This window comes from Pieris napi, chromosome 14 (assembly GCF_905475465.1).
Source record: "Pieris napi chromosome 14, ilPieNapi1.2, whole genome shotgun sequence".
In the NCBI taxonomy this organism is placed as follows: domain Eukaryota; kingdom Metazoa; phylum Arthropoda; class Insecta; order Lepidoptera; family Pieridae; genus Pieris; species Pieris napi.
Window position 1 is genome coordinate 1504166 of NC_062247.1, and position 19370 is coordinate 1523535.

Sequence of the window (19370 nt, forward strand, 5' to 3'; positions counted from 1 at the left end):
TTAATTTTGTCATTAATGAAACTTGCTCTACTTATAAAAATCTTATGATTTCTAATGTTTATTTACTAGTCAACAAAGTGAGCTATTTAGGTAAAATTTTCATGTGTACTTTCTAACATATAAGAAATATATAGTAACATCAAAGGTCACATTTATATGCATTGCCAGCAATCAGATTTCATAATTTATATAATCAAATCATAATTACATTTACAACATCTTGCACCTTATCTCGCTAAATGAAAGTATTTTGTCAGAAATATATAAAAAGTTAGTTTATATATCTGTAAATATTAATTTTTCGTCAACACAAGTCGGTTTAATTCGTTATAGTTTACGAATTCATTGTCAATATCTCACACCAAAATCTTCAGACTTCACACTATAAACACCCGCGCGAACTTCACACCATTGGTACGTTACAATTCTCACTAAACACCGTTCACTAATCACACACGAACTTAACATTTCTAAATACGACAATACTTCATTTAATTTCACACTATTCTCGTCAGCTGTTGGCTAACTTCACTCGAAAGTTCTAGCCAGCTTTCATGATCACAGCTAAAATGGAAAGCTATTATACATAGCTTTTATCTTCAGCACGTGCTAGTCGGCTTCTTCAGGTGGTCGCTGGTAAATGGGACCAAACTTGGCCATGTACTTTTTGACGAACATTTTGGCCTTTGACCGTACAGAGTCAGTCACCACCAGCTCTTCTACTGTCCGGCAATGCTTAAGCTCTTTTAGCATCACAAAGTGAGTTAGCTGAAAAAGAAATTATATTATTGCATATAATTAAAACCATTCTCATTCAATATTATTATTTTTTTAATATCTGATCGTTAATTTTTCGAGTAGTTTAGTGATATTTGTAGATGAAATATGTATCTTATTTATTTCATAATCCTACAGCTAATATAAATTATATATAACAAAAAAACAATTATACTTAATAATAATAATAATTTATTTTCTCCCATATAACATATCCCATACAACAATAAGATAATATGTACATACATTTAACTAAGTAATACCTAATTCGGCTGTGTTGTGTGATGGTGTAAAAGTGAGGGTGTGTATGTGTATGCTCATGATGCAGGTGATTTAGCGCTATGGACATTCTTAATACTCCTTTTATATCCGGGCTGCGCTATATTATTTTTATATATCTTTTTATTATTGACGCTTTAGTCACCAATGATTAATATTACCTTTCTAGCAAGATGTTTGAAGTCAGATGTACAAGTGATGCGACCGGCGGGGGCTGACGAGTGACGATATGGGTTCAAATGTTGCACCTGGAAAAAATATTTTATATAAACTCAGATTTCTCATTCGGTAGAATTCAGACATTTCATCAGTGTTCCTACTAAAAAAGTTCTCCTCCAGGGAGGGCAATAAAATTAAATGCTACTTATTTTTAATGGTTTACGTACAAAAAGTGATCTAATACAAAAATAACAAATATTTCAATATCACGACCAATGTATCGAATTAACTTGATTTACATTATTTTATTCTTTAGCTGGCATCACTGCCTACAAATTCCAGGTTTGTACTTCCTTACAACCTTTAAAAATAAAATGTTATCTTTACTTGTTTACTGTATGTATGTAAACAACAAACGAATTAACAAACAAATACGGTGGCGCGGGGCATATGCCGTTCAACCAATCAGCGCGCGAGGTGCTTTCCGTTTCACAATTTGACAGTTTCACTTCGATAGATTACAATCTACCGAATAATAATACGTTAAATTGTAAGCAGTACGTTGAGGTTCAATCTTTCGACAGTTCACAATCTCGCGAGATAGAATACAACAAACATTGATTAGAAAGTTTAATTAATAAGCCCATTGTAACACATACCATAACCCTGGCCATGCTACTCCGGAACTGCTCCTTGATCTTCCTGGCGTTCTCCTCTATGTCAGCAGCGGATGGCGCAGCGGGGGCGGGTTTCTCAGCGGGCGGTGAGGAAAGCTTCTCAAGGATTTGGATCACGTCCGAGTCGTCATCAGAATCGCTGTCAGAGTCGTCCAGATCACCGAACTGGAAGAAATAAAAATTTTGCTAACACACCGGTCAGCCGAGAGCTGAAGAACAAAGAGAGTCACGGTGAGAGCTATGCTAGGCATCTTCCTTCCCTCCTCTCAACCGTAGCCATTAGCCATTCGAGAAAAAACCAGGTGTAAATGATATCACTACGACTTAGGGATGATCGATATCGGAAAAACATCGATATTGACTTAAAAAGTCAAAAATAATTTAATCATATAGGTAACACACTGTACACTTATGAACGTCAAAAAAGAGATATATATGAAATGCTTCTAAATTTACATTTACTGCCAGTTTTCAAATCAAAGGCGTAGAACGGAAGAGAAGAACTGGCAATAAAGTCTCCGCCACTCTTTTTAATCGCCAAGTTTTTTGTTTTACACAACGTTTGTAAGGAACTGCAACCACTACAACATGTTCCACGTGACATCTTAAGTAATTAATAATAATTACATAAATGAAAAAAAATAAAACAAAGATTAGCCCTCTATCAGCAGGAGGCATGGTGAAATAGGAGCACGCACTTACATTTTCGTGGGAACAACAAGCAAATACATAGTCGAAATAACTAACATCACCGCATACACGAATTCAAGTCCGACCAGCCACCACAAGCAGCACCCGTTCACGAGCATGACGCATGGCCAGCCATCGATGTCATAATAGAAAGCCCAATATCGATGTCCGATATTTATCGAAAACGAAACATTAGTTTAAAATTACCTTTAGGTCCTTGAGATCCTTATGGGTCAACTCCTTGCCCCGTTTAGACTTAGCTGCAGCCAACAAACGGACTTTTTGTAGAAGCTTCTCGCGTCTCTTACGCAACTTCTCCTTCGTCTGTTTGTACCTTTTCACCTCCATACGGCCGGCCAGCTTGTCCTCTTCAGTACGGGGCTATAAAACAAATGGGTTTTAAGTTAATAATAATTATTTATTTTTCTCCCATACAACATTTGAGACAAACAGTACGCTTACAGTTGAGAAGGTATTGGGAAACTGGTTTCCAAGCTTGGTAAGCACCTGTGATATGAATAACCAGGCTTAATAGGCTGAGTCACAACAAAAAAGTACATATATCAGTAGGCAACAAAATTTAAGTTTCTAAAAAAGGAAAAAAAAAAAACTAATCAAAACTGTCAACTAGATTCCTACAGAAATAGAGTTGTATGGGTGTATGTGTGAGAGTATGTGTGTGTGTGTGTGTAAGTGTGCGTGTGTGTGTGAGTGAGTATTTGAGAGGGTGTGTATGAGTTGGTAGCAGGCACGAGAGTCCGTGCTAGTGTGTGTGTGTGAGAGGGAGTGTGTGAGAGAGAGAGTGTAAGTGAGCGAGTATTTGGGAGGGTGAGTGAGTATTTGAGAGGGTGAGTTGGTATCAGGCACATGTAGGTAAATTTTTAATGGGAAAATAAAAAACAATACAACCACGCTACAATGTTTTAAAGTTTGGGCCTAAGGTGTTTTTTTATAGAACAGGGGACAAACGGCCCATGGACACTCACAATGTTAGACCGCTCGCGAGTACGTTGACACTTTAAGAATTGGTACGCTCTTTGAAAGGACCCTTATTCGAATTAATTCGGAAATACTTCAGTGGGCAGCTGGTTTCACATATTAGTGCTGCAAAAACTGCCTTAAAAAACGCTCAGTTGTAGAACGACGGACGTCGATGTATTACATTATTTTCTATAACTACCTAAAAAGTAACTAGAATATTATATAGCAAATTAAAACATATAAAAACTCACGCTAATCGGCCTCTCCGTGACGAGGCCCGGTCGTCTCTTGCGCGGCTTATCGCTGAGCAGCGCGTGCTCCGGTATCAAGCCGTCCGCCTTTATCACTGCAACGGTATTAACACAAATGAGACTGTGTGACGAATCGTAACTGCCACACAGGTACTGATAACAAATAAAAGTAGACAAAACTCTAGCTGGCCACAGATTGCTTTTTTTCTGATATGTAGGTAGTTTTTGAAGTTATACTTCTTTAGGCGAGTTATGAAAAATTGATGAGAGTGAAATTTTACGATGCGCGCACACCACCTGAGACACAAAGTTGTCAGTGTGATTATAGCGTGCGCGAGCGAGATGGGAATAAGACAATCTACAAGTAAAAAGAAATAGAATATGCGTGAAGTTAGCAGCTATGCCAAGAATTTTGAATGACCATAATTTACCTTTTGAACAAATAAAAGAGTTTTAATTATTTTTTCAAAGAAATTTAGCAATGCTTTTTCACAAAGATTGAATAAAACCATTGGTGCCAAAATTAGAACGTACGGTTCCCAACCCAGGGTTCAGACCAGACACGCGTAGGCCAACTGCTATCTAGAAGATCGCGTCCAAAGTGAGTGTTGGTGGCGCAGTGGGGTTTTAGTGGGACATATCACAAGTCCCACATCCCAAGCAGTCGCGCCGGGGTATGCGAAATGTATGATCCCAATTTTAAAACGCATATATATTTATTGCAAATTAAAATTTTAGAACAACAGGGGTTATAGCAAAATAGCAGGAGTTTAAACGCACAACCTAAGAGTTGAGAGTCGCCTTGTGTTACTAGCCTAGTGGCTAGAACACATCAACGATTGAAATCTACGTTTCAATCTATCAACAAATTCTATGGTACCAGGCTAATATGCATTGAAATAGGTTTTTCAAATGTTTGATAGTAAAAAACATGAATTAAGAAAATCGATGAGAAAGATAAGTCCTTGTCAACATAAATTCAACGTCAAATATAGAATTGTCTCTTTCTTTCTTGAGTAGAAAAGAGACAATCAAATTACTAAATAATAACCTAGAATATATTGCTTTTTACGCAATTTTAAAAATCTTCAAGAGATACGTACGTACTGTACGTACTTAAAACTATAAAAAAAAGTATTATTTGATACTCTTATAAAGGAACACACGTAAATACATTAATGAGCAGTGTTGGCCTAGTGAATTCAGCGCGCGAATCTCATCCCTGAGGTCGTAGGTTTGTTCCCCGGCTGTGCACCAATGGACTTTCTACGTGCGCATTTAACATTCCCTCGAACGGTGAAGGAAAACACCATGAGGAAACCGGCTTGCCTTAGACCCAGCGTGTGTCAGGCACAGGAGGCTGATCACCTACTTGCCTATTAGATTGACAAATGGTCTTGAAACAGACACAGAAATCTGAGGCCCAGACCTAAAAAGGCACTACTGATTTTTTGTAAATACATCTATAACTTTTGAAAATTGTCTATAGGTACATCACTAGGCAGCCATTTTATGTCACAGATTAGGTATGCACGTTGTTTATAGATTCCTATTGCTCTTTTATCTTTGGCATTAGTAAATACTCACCCTCATAAATTCCATTGACACCTTCCACCATCTTGCCCTTCATCTGCCTTCGTACTACGGCCGTTTCCACTGCACTCACGGTGTCTGCTTCTTCTTCAGAAGAACTTTCATCTACGATAAACAAATAGACTTTGGATTATAAGAGTACTAAAGTTAATCAAAAACAGACTTATCCAAGAAAATAATCAAACACGACAAGCGAAATCAGACCAAAATAATGGTAATATTACATAAAATTATCAAGAAATTGAAAATAAATTACGAAAAATAATAACATAGTTTATTTTAACTATCCCTCCGCCGCTGAAAAGTTTTAAATTAAAGTCTAATAGCCGCAGCTATAAGATTCATCTATTAACTCAACATAAATCCCACGAAAGCTAGTTTTTAATCCGCCAAAAAAAAAAAAATCTACTTCTTAACAATTATTCTTATTTTTAACTTTTAATTTAATTTTACTATACACAAGACTTCATTACGTACACTGGTAACTTTTTTTTTTCTACAAGTATTTATTACATTCTTTTTCTTTCTTTTTTTTGCGACTGAGGCGCAAACTAGCTGCAGGTCTCTGGCAGAATGACCAGCGCTGTGGAACATTCTGCTCCTCAGCATAATGCTGAGCCAGAGCTAATTACAGCCACAGCACACACGCATTAAGGTGTCTGCCCACTATCGGGCATGGATACGCTGGATACGTTCCTAGCACGGTCATGGTATGCGACGGGATAGTGGGCAGACACCTTTACACACTTGAAACGAATCGAATGGGAAAGGGGAACAAAATATACCGTTTAAAATATTGTTAACAAGCGATCTCTTCCAGGCAACAATAATAGAAAAAACCCTAAAGAGAAAAAGTAATGTAACTAACTATGTAAAGTAGTATTAATATAATATATAAAATTATTATTGTAGAAATCTTTTTTTATAGAACATTTGTATGGAAAGTAAAAAATTTGAACCTGAACAGAAAATACAAAATCTTGCAAGAACATAAATTCATTTAAATTTAGTTATATAATACCTGGTGATGGAGGCGGCTGAGGGGGTGGTAACCACTGCGGCTGCCTCAGCTTCACGTGGTAGTAATACCTTCTGCCTCTGTCGTCCAAGGCACTCCTCCACATGGACGGCAACACTGGCTCCACGTCATCATCATCCTCTGTATTTACACTCTGGAATTTTTTGGATACTGGTTTTAAGTAATTTATACCTACTCGAACTTAACCTACCCTACTCCTACAGAATATTTTCCCTAGGACCAACTTACCTTGTACACTCAGTTTAAGAGGTAATTTCAAACATGTTTCAAAATACATTTATGTAGTATAAAATTGCTATTTTTTTTTTCGATCCTGGAGAATATTAGCTATATATATAGCTATAATAACTTAGCTTAGCTAAGTATATATTATAGCTATATATATATATAGCTAATATTCTCCAGGATCGAAAAAAAAAATAGCAATTTTATACTACATAAATGTATTTTTATTATTATACTTATTATAGCTATATATATTATATATATATATATATATATATATATATATAAGTTTTGAGGATAAAATTCGTACAAATTATTGTAATATTCGACATGGTGCGAAGCTATTTATTTCATAAAGATACTAGCTGACCCGGCAAACAATGTTTTGCCATGTATATTAATTCTGGGAAACATTTTTTAATTCAATAAAAATATCTGTTAATAAAAAATAGGGGTTGATCGTAGAGGTATAGATAGTAGCCGTTTCTCAGACTTACTGAATACGTCTTAAAAAATTTCATGAGAATCGGTCGAGCCGTTTCGGAGGAGTACGAACATTGTGACATGAGAGTTTTATATATTAGATGAAGTGTTTCATATCTTGCTCTTACCTCGGTGACCATGGGCTGAGGTGCATTGCTAGGTCTGGACGCTTGAGGTGGAAAGGGTCCCATCTGCTGACCAAACATGAACCCACCCACACCAAACCCACTCATTCCCATCACACTGTAAAGAAAAATTAAATCTCAATCCTGATGTGGTGCGTTGGAATCACTGGTCTTAACAAGAAAGCGTGCCAAGCAACATTGTTTAAAAAAAATATATATATTATAATATTTCGATTAAAGGACTAGCTTATAAACACCTTACGGAGCGTTCAAGTATTACGTCACGCAATTTTTGGAGATTATTAACCCCCCCCCCCCCCCCCATGAAATGCGCCGTAACGTTTTTCTGTACCCAATAGTAAAACGTTTCGTTATCACCAAAGTGACTCTTTATACCTAAAAGTTACCATTATGAGGTGTAAAGTACTGAAAAGTCGAAAATAATATCAACAATAACGCGTAATTCAATCCCCGCCCCGTATCGTAACGTTTTACAAAAGCCTCCCCTCCCAAAATTCGTTACGTAATACTTGAACGCTCCCTTACGCAGTGTTGGAGATGCTTCTGAGACCTAGTATGTAGTTAGACATTTAACTCACACACTCACATGTACATAAGCGTGTAAAAACAGTTGAAAAAAAACAAAAATAATTGAAAAAAGATTTTTTTTTTATGGAATTTACTATTAAGTTTGTTATGGAAGAGCTTGGAGCCCTGGCACAGGTATGTCCTTGCTTAAAAGGGTTCCCAAATCGTATACATTATATTGAATTGCTGTCAAATTCAATATAATGTTGCTATTAAACACATTTTATTTTATTTATAAGAAAAAACTGATCAAGGAACGGATAAAGAGAATTGAGACTAAGGATTGTTATAAAAAACAGATCGTAACTATAACGAAGCGTAATTTTTCTACGAGCGCTTTTATAAGTACAAGCGCAAACGTATCTCAAAATATTGTTCAATTTGTCGAAAGTTTAATATATTTAAAAAATCACTCACTTGGGTTGTGGAACACAAAATGGCTGCCCCGGAAACGGTGGACAAAACCCTGGAGGACCCTGGAACTCCCCATTCGGCCCGATCCATTCAGGGGGCACATCAGCCGGTATCATACCCGGCATGAGACCCGGCATCATAAGATTCGGGGCACCCATCATATTTTGTGGACCACTTAACATATTCTGCGGCCCTGGTAACATGTTTGGACCCATTAGGTTTGGTCCGTTTGGCATCATTGGCCCATTGGGCAGCATATTCGGTCCATTTGGTAACAACGGTGGTCTGTTTGGCATCATGTTTGGTCCATTTGGGATTATAGTGGGTTGACCGGGAATCATTCCTTGCGGGAACATCTGGAAAATAATAATCTTTTGTTAAATATTTATTAAACATACCAATTATATTTTTTATGGGACAAGAGCAGCTTCAATGCGCAACTGGTTTGCAAGTGCGTTGCCGACCTTTAAGTGGCACTTCTCTAATAAACTATTTCGCACAGCCAGTTGATATAAACACCTAAGCAAAGAGTTATACGAAAATTCTTATTTAAATAACAAATACCTGTGAGAATGAATCCGGTGGCCAGTAAGGCATGAATGGCTGACTGTCCCTCTGCCGTCTGCTCTCATCAGCCGCTGCAGCAGCTTCTGCGAAGGCTCGGCGCCTCTCCTCTTTGCTCATTGGTGGAATGGCCGCTAGGACTCGGTCTGTAAGTCTATTTTCGAAAATTTTAATATACTCTCTCAGCTAACTGTACTCCGATTTTTAATTCCGTAGAATTCTGACAGCTGTCATTATTTGACATGTCAGAGATTACAAACCTTTTAGGCTGGGCATATTTTTCAATTTCAATACGAGTCTGAACATCTGAGTCTATACATACATTTTATTTGTGAATGTATCCATTTTATTAAGTGAAGTGCTCCACATTAAAAGTGGTTTTACGGCGAGTGATAATTACGTTCCTTTTCATCATAAACAGTAAAAAACGCACAAGTTATGATAAACATTTTATTTTCTTAAAAGGTTTGCTAAACATGCAATTTGTAGGCAGTGATGCCAGCTAAAGAATAAAATAAAGTAATGAAAGTTAATTCGATATATTGTTAGTGATATTGAAATATTTGTTACAAATATATGTATTAGGTCACTTGAGTAAGTAAATATTTAGATTAACTTTTTGTAGGTAAAACATAAAAATACGTAGCATCTATTTTTCCCTCAAATGGGTCAAATTTGTCCTTTTTCGGTAAATAACTTTTTTTAGTAGCAACTTATGAAATGTCAGATTTCTACGGAGCGAAAAATCGGAGTATAAGCAATGGTTAAAACGGTACAAAATAAAAACGCTCATCGTCAATCGTCACACGCTGAAGCCACTAGGCCAACACTGCTCAAAATTCGATAAAAACAGAATAATCTTAGAAGACAAATAGCCTTCTCTATTCAAGATGGCACACATATATTATGTATTTATGATTAAACAGACAAAGACATTATTTACAAGCATGCTACGTCATCGTCGATTTGACCAATCTGTACCTGTTTTGTGTCACGTGACGTGAATTATAATAAATTTGTTAAAAAATATATTAAATAAAGGAAATTGTTAGTTGTTGAAAGATATAAATCATACCGAATACTCCGCCTCCCCTCTGGACTGCTTCTTCTTTTCCGCCTGTCTCTATCTCTTTCCCTCTCTCGATCCCTCTCCCTATATCTATCCCTCTCTTTTTCCCGTTCCCTCTCCCTCTCCCGATCGCGATCACGGTCGCGGTCACGTTCCTCACGTCTCTCACGGTCACGTTCGCGTTCACGATCGCGATCACGATCGCGGTCACGGTCACGTGATCCGCTGGAGTCCGCAGCTCTCCTTTCAACATTCGCTTGACGTTCGTGCTCTTTCATCTGCTGGATTCTTTCTTTTTTCGGGATTTTGAAGACTTCCTAAAGAATATATACATTTATGTTAATAAAAATATTATAATGTGATGGCCATAGGACATTGGGCATAAATTTCCTTAGCAACAAAGGAGACTGACCCAAGAACTTCTGGCATTGAGTTAACTATGACAGATCGAACTTTTAGTTATCAAATGTAAATAATTATTAGGTATTATATATAATTTGATACTGATTTTTTTAAATAAGTAATCATTAACAATTAGTTAAGATTTTTTTCTGTATATAAAAGTTACGTCCATAATTTTTGTCTATATTTTTTTTAATAACATTTTAAAATAAAAAAAAGGGTGCGTGTACTTATGTACGCGCGTAAGAAGTTATACTTCTTTTACATTAATTAAAATAGTTTTTGATTGCATGCAAATAATTAATTACAATTAAATAATCAAAGACTGGAAAAGGAGTCATTATAGTCAATAAAGTTCAGTTTTCATTTAAAAAATTTAATAAATAAATATTTATTATTATTCTCTTACATTAAGTATAACATAAATTCTATTATTCTTCGAATGTTGTTTTTAAATTATGTCCAATGCCGTAAATTACATGCTAAATTTCTTTAAAAAAATAATTAAAACTCCTTTATTTGTTTAAAAGGTAAATGACAAATGTCATTATGGTCATTCAAAATGTCATTTCTTGGCATAGCTGCGATTTGCGAACTTCACGCATATTCTATTTCTTTTTACTTGTAGATTTCCTATTTCGCTCGCGCACGCTATAATCACACTAACAATTTTGTGTCACAGGTGCGCGCGCATTGTAAAATTTCACTCTCATCAATTTTTCATAACGCGCCTAAAGAAGTATAACTTCAAAATAGACAAAAAAAATTTATGCCAATTATAAGATTTTACTGTCTGAAAAAGGCTTTTATATACAGAAGATATGTATATCCTATAATGCATATACATTATACTATTTATAAATAATTATTTCATTTAAATCAAGAATAATACTTACTTTGAGACTAGACCACCTCTCTAAAAGCTGCGATGACAGATCCTTAATTTTCTCAAGCATAGCAGCATTCTCCTTAGCCTTATCTACTTCTGGAGCGGGTTTGCCTCCTAGCTCAACCGGTAAACCTAAAAAAAAGTACCTCACTATTAAAATACCATTTTTATAGAAACAGGAAACTTTCATAGATTTTAAAAGCACACTTTTATAAAGAAATTACATTTTATTTTATATAGAACGGGACAAACCGGCAGGTGACCTGATGTTAAGCCAGAGAGTTCGCGAGTGCGTTCTTTTAAGAATTGGTCAGCGTAAAATGTTGCTATTATCTTCTTTCAAGATAATAGCAACATTTTACGCCAATATTCTTTCCTTAAATATATTGATTTTAATGAGTCATAAAAATAGACTTTTAGTTATCTACAATAACATAATAAAAGAAGATATGCAGCGTTTTTGCCGAAGAAAAGGGAGAGAGCGATTGAGATTGATTGAGAGAGAGAAGGGTGAACAACCTTATAGAAATTCCTTTTAAACATTAAAATTTCGTAAAGAGAATTTATGTAATATTTATTATTGTAAATAAAAATGCCACGCGTTTTTACTATCGAAGAAATAAATTTAAAAAAAAATATTATTTGTATTTTTAGAAATACTTTTTCGACACTTAATATTTTAATGACAATTAAATTCCTAACATATCTTACTGTTTCCCTCCCTCTAAGGCTTGGAAATCTAATGTTTTAGATTTGTATAAATATGAACAAGACTTAAAAATTAGTTTGCCAAAGAAGTTTATCTTCTGACATGTGTACTTTGTACGCACGCACTTTTTTTAAATTTAAGTGGTTTCATGAAAAAATTAGTCTTATAAAATATCTCTTAATTGGTCTTCATAAATGGATGATTTACAAGATTCTATAAAATGACATTTAACAGCTAAATTTACAGAAAAGTTATACCAGTAGCCTCATCGATGAACACAGGTGGTTCCGGTGGGATCTCTGAAGAGCTGAGCCATCTCTCAATGATTGTGAAGAAGCGTGTCTCTTGCACCATGGTCTTGTTGGGGATGGGCAATCTATCTACTGTTTGAAGCATTTCCAATCTGGAATAATATTAAAAAAGATTACATAATTGTTGACAGTCTGATTTATTTGTATCAAAATATATTTAAAAAAAAAATTTCAACCATTACTTTAAATAAATATGACCTTTGACAACATAATTAGAGCCGTTTAGTTCACTGTAGGTAATTACTATAGATCGTTATAGATTATGGGAAATTGAATAACTACTATAATTAACTTTCATATTAAACGGTCTGGACATTTATTTATTCAATATTTTGATACTAAATATACTCTTGGTTATGCATAGGTACTTTCTTAAGATGCTGCAGAATTTTAATGATGTAAGATTTGAAACTGATCCAGTAATTTGGATCTTATAAAAATACACACAAAAATACAAATAATTCGTTATAAAATTAGACTTTTTTTTTGTCGTATATCAAATATTTGTTCATTTGAAAAAAACATGTTTGTATGTACCAGTGGAAACATTGATTAATTATATATCTAATATCAATTAACATATTTTTTAGTAAATAAATCTAATATATAAAATTCTCGTGTCGCGGTGTTTGTAGTTAAACTCCTCCGAAACGGCTTTACCGATTCTCATGAAATTTTGTGTGCATATTGGGTATGTCTGAGAATCGGACATCTATTTTTAATCCCCCTAAATGTTAAGGGTAGTCCACCCCTAAAAAAAATTGTATGATACAGCATACATACAACCCCTAATTTTCACCTCTCTACGATCAACCCCTATTTTTTATTATAAATGATATACATGGCAATACAACGTTTGCCGGATCAGCTAGTATTTTTATAATTTACTTGAAGTTTCTTGAATGTAAAAAAAAACACTCACTTAAAGTCCAAAGGCGCATCTGTACACCACGGCGCTAACAGCCTTAGCCCGCGGTAGTCCAAGAACAGTCGGCGACACGGTAAGTCAGCGTCGCGTAAGAGCCGCAATAGTGCGGCCTGCGCGCGGCGCGTCTTTGCGCGGACGACTGTACGCGATAGTCGAAGTGTATGACATTGATTCTTGACTCCGGTGCGACCGAGAGCTTCCAGATCTTCTTCAATCTATATTTTAAAATTGATTACAACTCATTTCCTCAATTGATTGAAATAGTATCTATATATATTTACATATTAATTTTATTTTTATATACAGGATGATCAGCTATTGCCATAATTAAGTAAATCGTCACGTGACCATGGGTTATATCAAACAATTTTATATTTCGGTAGCTGGTTACTACAAAGTATTTTTGTTTAAAAAACTGAATATATAAAACTAAAAAAAATTAATCAGTATAATTACACAGATTTTTCCAAAGTATTCATCGGTCTCTTTTCATCAAAGCGTTAACGCAATTTGACAGAAAGAGACGAAAACGTCGTTAAAGGAATGCTTGCACACTCATTTAGTTTTTAAGAAAAATAACTATTTAATACTGTAGGGTAAAATGATATTACTTGAATAATTTATGATCGAATTCGCTGGAGAAATCGAATTAGAGTCTTTAAAATAAAGTCTTACATCAGCATCTTGGACTAAGTCAGCACTAGGTTTATAAGTGCGATCTCTTCTTGGTCTCCGCACTCGGGGTTTCGCCTTGTCTTCTGTCGTCTGCATCTCCTCAGACTCTGCTGTGAACTTGGATGTAGACACGTCTCCCTCCTGTAAAGCATTAAAAAAGTATTTATAAAAGCTTTTTCAAATATACATCAACAATATTTTTTCAACTACCTATATTATACATCACCCTGTGGATACTCATAGAAGTGAACCAATTTTCACGAAACTTTGCTTAAAGTTTCCGAGAAATTAAAAAGAGAATTAAAATTCCGAGAAAAAATTACAAGTCATAACCTCCTTCTTTTTGAAAGTCGGTAATATTTGTAATTGATTACTTTATTACTATATAGATATTAAGGAAGTAATATATTATGTTTCATGTTTCTAGAGCATGCACTATGCCAATTTGACAATAAATAAGGTTGGTTTAATAATGACTGTAATTAGTTGATAAAAAAAGTAATTAGATTTGATGTCATTAATATTACCATAATCATATTTATGACTTCAAGAAATGTCACAGTAGAGTGATGGATTAAAACCACCACATTTATTAACACTCCATAAATTTATGTTAACTAAGTGGATTTTTCTTCCAACCCTTTAAACGCTAATTACTACGTTTACAATTGATTTAAATTCAGGAATATTGAATTATCAAGCCGGCTTGGAATATTTTCAGCATGACTGCTTGGTATAGATATTTACAATTTGTGAAATAAAACATCGTTATAAATATAGATCCTAAGATAAGTTGGACTCATGTATGTCAAATGCATTTATATTATACGGAGTCTTATATACCATGAAGTGTCCACATTAAGTCTGTTATATAATGTAATAATTTTAATATGAATTTTATTTACAAAACATCAAAAAGACTATTCTAGCATTTACTTATGTCTGCGAACGAGCGTCTTAGAAATTATTACTATTCATTGTCACATAATGCCTGTCATAACATCGATGCGACCTACCTGCACTTTTGTAACAAATATGGTACATATTGTTAGAAACTAATATTTTTATTTTATATAGTGTATTTTCAAATAATTTCATAACACGATGTACATAACTAACTTACTCTAAATTTTCTCGCTAAGTGAATGTAATTCTTTGAGAAATAATGTATCTTTGAACCGAATTCAATTTATTTAAATTACTTAACTAAATTATTTTACCCATAGCACATTAAACCTACATTTAAGATGCCACCCACCTCCTCATAATCTTCATCCTCTGAATCAGGTTCAGCTCCGATCCAGCCCCTACAATTGTCAGCGCCACAGTAACACCTTTGCGCCACTTTGCTGCGTGTAAAATATAATTTGTTACCCTCACCACACTGGAAATTTTGCCATGGCCGTTTTCAAATTCTTTTTAAGTGAAATGTCAAAATATTATTTTAATTTAAGCTATTTACTAGTATTGTAGAAAATTAAGGCATTACTTATTAACTGTAGTAACTCTCTTTTGTAGATTAGAAAAAATATGTGTACAATGACTTCTAATACAATTTAATAATGAAAATTTTGTAGTTAATACAATCACATAGTTTTTCTGTGAATACTACAAAATTCTTCATAAATATTAAAATTTCCTGGAATAAATAGATATACATATTACACATGTCAAAAGATATTTTAGTTTTTTAGAATTGTGGATTTTAATCTCTTATTTATATAGATTTAAAATACTTATCAATAGTTCACATGATTAGATGCGGTGCACTAATATTATTATTATTAGCAGATTTTAAAGATGTGTGTAATTTGAATAGAGAACACCAAAACATAAGACAAAAACCTTAAAATTTCATGAAGTAAAAATAATAGTAATTCAAATGTCAAAAGGGCGTTTCTTTAGAATTGGGTTTGAATCTTTATTAAAAAGACAATTTATAGGTAAATACATGATTGCAACTAGCCCTTACATTATTATTAGCATAATTTAAAGACAAAAACAATGTAAGCAAATAAATCTAAAAACTCACCCAAATCTTTGAAACTGGTAGTCAAATGTTATTTCTTCTCCAATCGAAATATCCCGCTTACTGAAAAATCCTATTCTGAGTTCTCCATTGACCGTCCATTTCTGAGTTTCTGCATTTGGATCACAGGAATGATTTATGAATCGCGATATATTTCCCTTCACTGTAGCATCAATTACGGTATCGCCTTTGAGTGACATGAAATAGTGGTGGAGGTTATTTTCATCGGAGTAGGCTTGGGCCCTTTTGTAGAATTGATCATAAGCGAGCACTTCACCCACGTATTCCATTAGGAATTCACCTCTGTAACCATAAAAATTATGATGAGAACGAAGAACAGTTGCCAGTTAATCATTCTTTTACACTTTGTTTTTTAATAATCACCAACAATGTGCATTTTATAGTGGTGAATGGAGTTTGAACATATTTCGCAGAGATGTTGTTCTTACATTATCTACCATGTACTTTATTTATTAAACATAAAAAATTATGCATAGCAATAATCCAAAGTACATTCGCTAAGTCACCGCTTTAATTAACACATCAGAAATATTTGTTGCATGTAAATAATATCAGAATTATTATCATGAATTTTTAAATATTCAGTCTTACATCCATATTGCTAACTTAATGTATCTGATAAAATTATGTAATACCTGTATAATTTTTTATAAAGCATGCTAAATGCAAGATCATATTTACACAGTCATATTTACAAATACATTAAATTAGTTATAGTGTGTACGAGAGTAATAATTATAACATAATATAGTTGTCCATATTATGTTTATGCATATACATATTGGGTTAGTGTTAAAGATATATATCTTTCTTAATTCATAGCTTTGAAGTACTATGCGATTAATACTTACGCTGGAACGTTAGCACTAGCTTCTACACCACACCCCTTTTTTTCAGCATAAAACACTTTTAGAGCACCATTCTCTTTCTTCTGAAACCGTCTGTTTGTACATCTATCTCCAACAGGACATCTTGAATTACTGGAACGTTAAAATGTGTACATAACACCGATTCTCTATGTAATCAGGATAAAAAAACATATTTCAGTACTTTATAAATGTTTCTGTATCGAAAATGTCAAATATATAAATAGATACTTGAAACATATTTTTTCTTAATAATCAGTATCTTAAATAACTATTAAAACAATAAATGCATAAAGTTACAATGTAACTCATGAAACGATAAATGAAATATACATACATGATAAATTTATGTACACAATAAAAAATCTTACCATTCAATCATAAGGAGTCTATTCAAACAGTCTTCTCCACAAGCAAGTTCTCCTCTCTCCAACTCTTCTTTGGTCATAAAACAGTCACAAATCATCTTCTTTGTATCCCTACTTATCATTCTATCACATAAATACTCATTTTCATCCAAATGTTGGTATTGGTTCATTCTTTCTTCAATTATTCTATCATATGCTTCCTTACTCAGGGCAACAACTTCTTTCACTTCTTCAACATGCTGTTTCTCTTCAACAGGAGGTAGTTTTGGCAAACTTGGGCTTGCTAATGGAGAAATTGATGGTGAACATGCCCCCATTTCAAGTTCACTTGAACGTCTCCACCTAGATTTAACTTTAACAGGCATTTCTGTTGGAACGGGAAATGGAGGAGGATTAGAGTTAGATTGGTTTAAGACATCAGAAGGCTTATCTTGGCTTTCGGACCCTGACTCTTCAAGTTTTAGTTTTGTTTGTGTTATTAATGTTTTTTTCAGTGTATTTCTGACTAAACCATAACCTTTAGTCTTTTGTTTTAATGTACTGATTGTTTTTATTCTATTAGATCTTCGAACACCTGATGGAGATGATTCTGAGGAATCATTTGAATTGTTCTGCACCTGGTCTGTTGCCCTTGAAGAGTTACTGTCATCAGAAATAGTAGAGCTTGGTGTTAAACTTGGATCAGGCCTATCCAAAATCTCTTTAGGGAACTGTAAATCTGGAGTAACACAATTAGAATTTCTGATAACTTCTTCACAATACTGCATTGGAGAACTAGGATTTATTGTTGGTACTAGATTAAGCTTTTCAAAATCTTTTTGAAATTCAATATCTTGATTTTCATTTTCCCTTTTGTTTTCACTTAGCTCTTGATCCTTTGAACTATCAATATCAATATTATAATAACCCTCTTGATTATCTTCATCTAATATTTGAACTATAGTTATCACTTCATCATCATCACCATAAAGATGCTCATTAAACATTTGAACTTGATCTTCATTGTTAACTTCATTGGCCTGATTGATTTCCATTTCTTGGTTGTCTATTGGTGAACACATTTCTTTTTCATCACATGCATTGCCTAAGTCCTTTTTATTTTCTATAGTATCGTCATTTGGTAAAGGTATGTCTAAGCTTTCAACTGACGGCAGAGGAGATGCATCTCTAGAACTAAAACTATGCAATGCGCGATCTGGAATGTTCATAGGACTGGGACAAGCACCACTATTTGTATCGGACTGAGTATCCACTGCAGCATTGGAATCTGATTCAGAACTTAAACCAGGATCTACGACTCTTACCTCATAGCTACTGTTAGTTTCACTGTCACTACCAACATCATATTTTTTTGTGAATGTATCATCATTATTAAACAAACATCGATATTTACCAAACTTCTTGTGCAGAACTACATAAGGCAGTTCTTGAGGTGGTTTAGCATTTGTGTCAGAAGTAGTCTGTCCACTTGTGGTTTCTTTAGTTTCAGGAGGCGGGTCTTCTGAGGCAGGTGTAGTGGCGGGTGGTTCCACCGTAGTTGAGGTTTCACCTTCGATCGCACTCTTTTGGATAGGCTTACCACGCCGCGCGGAACGCCGAGAGGCAACATTTGCTGGTTTCTTTTTCTTGGCCATTGTTGCCAATCAACCTGTAAAACAAACAAAAGGGTTAAAGACTTTACCCGCCACGGATTGCGGTAACAGTGACCTCTTTGCTAGTTACACATTTTTGACAATGCCATTTTGTTGTCGCATCGTTACATATATTATTACAAAACTGTAAATGTAATTGTGTTTTATATTCAAAGTACAGAAAACCTTGTTTCATCTGTAAGCGGCACCGGTTATTTTGTAATTAAATATTGCCAATCTAAAGAGACTACAAACAAATATTATGCTAATAGCTGATACAGCTTTTTTATACATACCATAACTTTGTGCAAGTTCCCAAAATGATTCCCTTTTATGTTTAGGTTGTAATATCATTCACAAATCTCTATCACAAAACAGATAAAATTAATATTATTCTTATTAATCAAACATGTTAATTTTTACAATCCCTTTTTTTACCCAGTACATAAGCATTTTTGTCGATTTGCCATCAGAGTGACCATCATAGAAATAAATTATCTGTCAAACACAAACAGCATTCAACAATAATGAATTATTAAATTATATGGTTATTTTTTTATTTATTGAATTTTACATTACCCTTATCAAAATAATGTATCTGAGTGGCTGTTTAGATAGTTATATATT

The 19370-nt window shown here is 34.2% G+C and overlaps 1 protein-coding gene across 2 annotated transcripts; it reads right to left on the reverse strand.

The window, feature by feature from the left end:
• Positions 1 to 286: 286 nt before the first annotated feature.
• Positions 287 to 19242, reverse strand: LOC125055675 (probable histone-lysine N-methyltransferase CG1716). Of its 2 annotated transcripts, XM_047658134.1 has the most exons (20): positions 19040 to 19240; positions 17116 to 18760; positions 16730 to 16858; positions 15861 to 16160; positions 15087 to 15177; positions 13829 to 13969; positions 13148 to 13368; positions 12172 to 12317; positions 11213 to 11337; positions 9921 to 10231; positions 8846 to 8999; positions 8285 to 8637; positions 7283 to 7397; positions 6429 to 6579; positions 5402 to 5512; positions 3815 to 3909; positions 2790 to 2963; positions 1875 to 2057; positions 1218 to 1304; positions 287 to 768 (listed from the first exon to the last, which is right to left on the reverse strand). In XM_047658134.1, the coding sequence occupies exons 2-20, from the start codon at positions 18744 to 18746 to the stop codon at positions 610 to 612; spliced, it is 4677 nt and encodes a 1558-aa protein (XP_047514090.1). In that variant the 5' UTR covers positions 18747 to 18760; positions 19040 to 19240; the 3' UTR covers positions 287 to 609. The 2 variants fall into 2 exon arrangements, with proteins under 2 accessions (XP_047514090.1, XP_047514091.1); XM_047658135.1 differs by lacking the exons at positions 287 to 768; positions 1218 to 1304; positions 1875 to 2057; positions 2790 to 2963 and having other exon boundaries at positions 3848 to 3935; positions 19040 to 19242.
• Positions 19243 to 19370: the final 128 nt, after the last annotated feature.